This window comes from Salvia hispanica, chromosome 2 (assembly GCF_029641045.1).
Source record: "Salvia hispanica isolate PSC_SH4W2 chromosome 2, Shi_PSC_v1, whole genome shotgun sequence".
Taxonomy (NCBI): Eukaryota; Viridiplantae; Streptophyta; class Magnoliopsida; order Lamiales; family Lamiaceae; genus Salvia; species Salvia hispanica.
In genome coordinates, this window is record NC_142693.1 from 55141582 (window position 1) to 55147581 (window position 6000).

At 38.8% G+C, this 6000-nt stretch overlaps 1 protein-coding gene across 1 annotated transcript; it reads left to right on the top strand.

The window, feature by feature from the left end:
- Positions 1-1413: 1413 nt before the first annotated feature.
- Positions 1414-4925, top strand: LOC125201601 (calcium-transporting ATPase 12, plasma membrane-type-like). Its single transcript, XM_048099777.2, has 2 exons — positions 1414-3183; positions 3272-4925. The coding sequence occupies exons 1-2, from the start codon at positions 1710-1712 to the stop codon at positions 4849-4851; spliced, it is 3054 nt and encodes a 1017-aa protein (XP_047955734.1). The 5' UTR covers positions 1414-1709; the 3' UTR covers positions 4852-4925.
- The last annotated feature ends 1075 nt before the right edge of the window (positions 4926-6000 follow it).

The window sequence follows — 6000 nt, forward strand, 5'->3', positions numbered from 1 at the left end:
TGGAAAATTTAATTTTTCCTCGTATTCTCAAGTAATTAAAATTTAAATTCCAAATCTGATTGATTCTTTAGGCAAGCCCACTTCAAATCCGATTTGTTACATTTCCATAATATAGACTAGCACTTTTGTTAGTAGTAATAATAATATATCCAATTATCGAATGATGGTGTGTCACACATCTTTCGCTAAAAATGCGTGATCAAAGAAACAATTACTAAGTCATAATAGATATGTCTAAACATATACTATATCATTGTGTACACGTAATTGCGGTATCTGTATTAGAAAATGAAATTTGTTTGTTTAATCATTTATTATTGCAAAAAATGAAGTATATAATTAAGAATTAATATTTAAACAATTTAATTGTTTGACAAGGGAGTGATGGTAATTGTTATTATGAATTTTATTTCCATGAAGAATAATTCTTCTTTTATTAATACATTAAGTAGATATCAAGATTATAATAATAATTTTTGTACTCTAGTCTATGGTAGTGTTGTTCATAAATTAATAGTAGTACTAGTTTATCTCAATACAACAACTGAAAATATCTATGGAGATCATAACTTTGTAACTTTCTTTTACAACTTCTACCATCCCTGCTAAGATGACATATTTCACGAGATTTTAAGAATTGTTGGTTAATGTATTTAATTAGAGAGATAAAAAGTGGTTGAATGTATTAATTATAGATAGAAAGCTACTAAAAATAGAAATGTATCATCTTAATTGAGACAAACTAAAAAAGAAAATGTGTCATCTTAGCTGGGACGGAGGGAAGTACTATTTTCTTAGTTTAAATTTTTAAAAAAATGACGATGTCAGTTAATAATCCTGATTATGTCACAAATTACACATTGTATTATGGAGTAATAACGACTTGATTAATAGAGTCAGCAAAATCTAAAATCACCGACAGCTAGTTGGTTTTCCTTCGTTTGAACACTATTCTAGCTCGTATGCTATATTTAATTTCAAGTTACACTTTGCTTACCGTTATTGACAAAAGGAGATGATGAATCAAAGTTCAACTATGTACTACAAAATTTGATATATTATTTTAATTCATAAAATTAATTTGCCAATTTAATAGTAACATTTATTTTTTATAGGTGCATAATAGTAAATTTATCAATTTGGATCACAGTTTCGGCGGCTTTCTTAATGTAACAGATTCAAATACAGGAAACTCTCTTCAAAGTTGAATAGAGTAAGAACAATGTTTTAAACGCACGAAACACGAAAAGATAAAGATGTTGAGTAAGAAGATGAAGTTTTGGAATATTCAAACTACAAATCCTAATTGAACAGCGCAAACAAATGTTGACAAATGGAGTACAATTTTGAATCTGATACTTAACTAGCTTCTCATGCAATAAACTATCTATATCAACCTCCTTCTTCCTCTTCATTACATACATGATACATACTCTGTTGAAATTGCAGAACCGATTACTTTACCCTTAAGTTTATCAGAAAATCATGTTAAACTTACTTACATTAATAGTGTATAAGATATATATCATTCGTTCACACATATTTTACTTCCTTTGTAGGCTGAAGAATGATAAAGCAGTTTTAGATTGAAGTTTCTTGGAAATTTCGTGAGTTGGAGTAAATGGCTTCTATAAAAGTAGATTAACAAACTATGAATGAATGAAGTCTAATTCTTTCTGTTGACTGCTCTCCCTCCATTACTAAACACAATGGCAAGCAAACTCAAATATACAACCAAGGTTTACTATGGCGGAATCCAGTCAGTTTTGTTGGCTATTAGCACTTCCCCTATCACAAAATCTCAGAGGAAATGGAGGGTTGCTTGCATTGTCATATACGTGTCGTTGTCCATGGCCAAACGCGTTGTTTCGAGCAAGTCCAAGCTCAGAAGCTCTCCTCCTCCTCCTCGTCAGGCTGTCCTTGAAATCAAGAGCTTTCTCGATGATGCTGCAGCAGTGATGGATCAAAAGAGGCTTGCACAAATGGTCAAGGAAAAGAATTTGGATGGCTTTGGTGGCATTGCTTCTGTGGCCAAGATTCTGTCAACCAACGTAGACAGTGGCATCGATGGGGACGAGGAGGATTTGATGAGACGTCGTGAGGCCTTTGGCGCCAACACGTATGTGAGGGCGAAGCCGAAGGGGCTGATTTATTTTGTGGTGGAGGCTTTTAGGGACACCACCATTCTCATATTGTTGGCATGCGCGGCTCTTTCGCTGGCGTTTGGCATCCGTGAGCATGGGGGCAAGGAGGGGTGGTACGAGGGGGGGAGCATCTTCGTGGCTGTGTTCCTCGTTGTGGCTGTGTCCGCGGCCAGCAACTTCCGGCAGGAGAGGCAGTTTGACAAGCTGTCCAAGATCAGTAACAACATCAAGATTGGTGTGGTGAGGCAGGGGAGGAGGCAGCGTGTTTCCATATTTGATACTGTGGTTGGTGATGTAGTGTTCTTGAACACCGGTGATCAGGTCCCTGCGGATGGCCTGTTCGTGGATGGCCACTCGTTCCAGGTGGACGAGTCCAGCATGACTGGGGAGAGCGACCACGTGGAGGTGGACTCAACGCGCCACCCCTTCTTGTTGTCCGGATCCAAGGTGGCTGATGGATATGGAAAAATGGTGGTGGTGTCAGTAGGGATGGAGACTGCGTGGGGCGAGATGATGAGCTCCATAACTCGTGATACCAACGAGCAGACGCCCCTCCAGGAGCGCCTCAACAGGCTGACCTCCACCATTGGGAAGGTCGGCCTTGCTGTGGCCTTCTTCGTGCTCGTAGTCATGCTCATCCGTTACTTCACAGGCAACACGGAGGATGAGAATGGATTCAAGGAGTTCAATGGAGTCGACAGGGACTTGAACGACGCGTTCAACTCAGTTTTGAGGATTGTATCGGCTGCAGTGACTATTGTTGTTGTGGCCATACCCGAGGGGCTGCCTTTGGCAGTGACGCTCACGCTTGCCTACTCGATGAAACGGATGATGGCGGATCAAGCAATGGTGAGGAAGCTCTCTGCCTGTGAGACAATGGGATCAGCAACTGTGATATGCACAGACAAAACTGGGACTTTGACACTCAATCAGATGAAGGTCACCAAGTTCTGCCTCGGAGGCAAGGAGATTCGACAAGACTCCATCGCCCACAATCTCTGCGAGCTCTTCTACCAAGGAGTAGCTTTCAACACTACAGGTATGTATATATACTAATGCAGTTTTTGTGTTGTAGTAATAATAATAAGTTGGGCTAATGTTAAGTACTAATAAAAAATCAAATGTAGGAAGCATATATAGGCCTAAATCAGGAAATGCTGTTGAGTATTCTGGCAGTCCAACTGAGAAGGCTATCCTCACTTGGGCTGTTGAAGATTTGGGAATGGATGTTGAGAAGCTGAAGCAGAGCTACACAGTGCTCCACGTCGAGACCTTCAACTCGGACAAGAAACGAAGCGGGGTTTCCCTCAGGAGCAACGTCCAAAACCGCAGCTACGTGCATTGGAAAGGAGCTGCAGAGATGGTGCTAGCAATGTGCTCGAGTTACTACCAGCACACGGGCGAAGTCAACGCCATGACCAAGGACAAAATGACCGAATTCGAGAGTATCATACAGGGAATGGCAGCAAGCAGCCTCAGATGCATTGCATTTGCTTGCAAGGAAATAGAATATGACATCACATCAAATGAAATCACTACCTCTCAAACCAATCTAAGTGAGGAAAATCTAACACTACTTGGCATAGTTGGGATGAAGGATCCCTGCAGAAGTGGTGCAAAGAAGGCCATTGAGTCATGCAGAATCGCAGGAGTCGACATCAAGATGATAACCGGGGACAACATATTCACGGCCAAGGCCATAGCAACGGAATGTGGGATACTAGACGCGAACCACCACGGGGAAGTGGTGGAGGGGGCTGAGTTCAGAAACTACACAGACGAAGAGAGGAGGCGTAAGATCAAGAACATTAAAGTAATGGCAAGATCCTCCCCATTAGACAAGCTTCTAATGGTGAGATGCTTGAAACAAGCAGGGGAAGTTGTGGCAGTGACGGGAGATGGAACAAACGACGCACCTGCATTGAAAGAAGCCGATGTAGGGCTATCAATGGGGATCCAAGGGACGGAGGTGGCCAAGGAGAGCTCAGACATTGTGATTTTGGACGACAACTTCTCCTCAGTTGCAACAGTCTTGCTGTGGGGGCGGTGCGTGTACAACAACATCCAGAAGTTCATCCAGTTCCAGCTCACGGTGAACGTTGCAGCGCTAGTCATCAACTTCATCGCAGCTGTTTCAGCAGGGGACGTGCCCTTAACCGCTGTGCAGCTGCTGTGGGTGAACCTCATCATGGACACGTTGGGCGCTCTGGCACTGGCCACGGAGCGCCCAACGAAAGAGCTCATGCACCGCCCCCCAGTGGGGCGGACCGAGCCACTAATCACTAACATCATGTGGAGGAACCTGCTGCCTCAGGCATTATATCAAATAGCCATTCTCTTAATCTTGCAGTTTAGAGGGAAGCAGATTTTCGAGGTGAACGAGGAGGTGAAGAACACTCTCATATTCAACACATTTGTGCTTTGCCAGGTCTTCAATGAATTCAATGCTAGGAGTTTGGAGAAGCAGAATGTGTTTAAAGGGATTCACAGGAATAAGCTGTTTGTAGGGATCATTGGAGTGACAATTGTGCTGCAGTTTGTGATGGTGGAGTTTCTCAAGAAATTTGCTGATACAGTTAGTTTGAATTTGGGGCAATGGGGGATTTGTGTAGCTATTGCAGCTGTGAGTTGGCCAATTGGTTGGGTGATGAAGCTTGTTCCTGTCTCAGACAAACCATTCCTAAAATACTTGAGGCTGTGGCATTAGATTTGTTTATGTTTGTAGAGGTATGTATGTAGTACTTATATTAATTAGGTTACTATGTTATCATTTGTTTTTCATGTTCTATTCCCATATAATCAATATCCGTTACATACATAACGATAAAAACGATAAATTCATTTATGTCTGTGACGTATATTGATTATAGGAGTAAGAAGATGATAAATAATTTTTTAATACAGGATTTCTATTGCATTGTATCAAACTAATTTTAAACGCTAAACGCCAAACACGTTATTATCGCATAACGCAATAAATTTATTTGTAGTTCATCATAGGGAATTCAGAGATTTGAAAACAATGACGCCATCTAGCATAATTTAAAAATTTGAAGCTAATGATAAGTTTGTCATTAGTTCATTATATTGAACTCCATGTTATCTTATAATTATGTTGTTTGGCGTTTAAAATTTAAGACCGGTTTGATGTTGATCATAGTCATGTACTTTTTTTTTAATCTTAACTCCATATACCTACAGTGATTTTTATTTAGAGATGTAAATAGTTTATTCGATTCAAGTTTTCCAAATATACAGTGACAACGTTAAATAAGAGAAAAAATTATTCAATATCAAAGTGATTTGAAGTACTTACATAGTATTTTCAATTTAATAAGTAATATAGGAGTATATTATTTTCTATTTTCTACTACTTGAAACTTAATGTTTCTATCTATTTCTACTATTGAAACTTACGACTGAACTAACGGAATATACATTTGTAATATTAAAAAATAGGACTACTAATGATAAATAAACAAATTTTGAGTGTATTTTTTGTTCCTGAACAAATTTTGAAAGTTTCAAATAAATATAAAAATTATATATTACTGAAATTTTTTCACAAATGTGAATAAATGGCAGTTAATGTGGACCATTTCATAAAAACAATGTCATTTTATTTATGAAATATATAGTAATGTATAAAAAATATTGTTAAAGATAGCAAGAAAATCGTGACTAGAGAATAATAAGAAGAGGTGAATGAAAAGGGTAGTGTTATTGATTCACTTAACAATTTAAGGGTGTGTATAATGAGAAAAAATCTTACTCAAAAAATACTAAGATGACAATCATATCTGGTACATTCTACCTATATTTTTAACAAGTGGAAATATATATAATAGTACAGCAC

Excerpts from the sequence above, each read along its gene's own strand:
- LOC125201601 (XM_048099777.2), top strand. The coding sequence starts at position 1,710 with ATGGCAAGCAAACTCAAATATACAACCAAGGTTTACTATGGCGGAATC. Across the intron at positions 3,184-3,271 it reads AGTAGCTTTCAACACTACAG|GAAGCATATATAGGCCTAAA; the intron begins GTATGTATATAT and ends AATCAAATGTAG.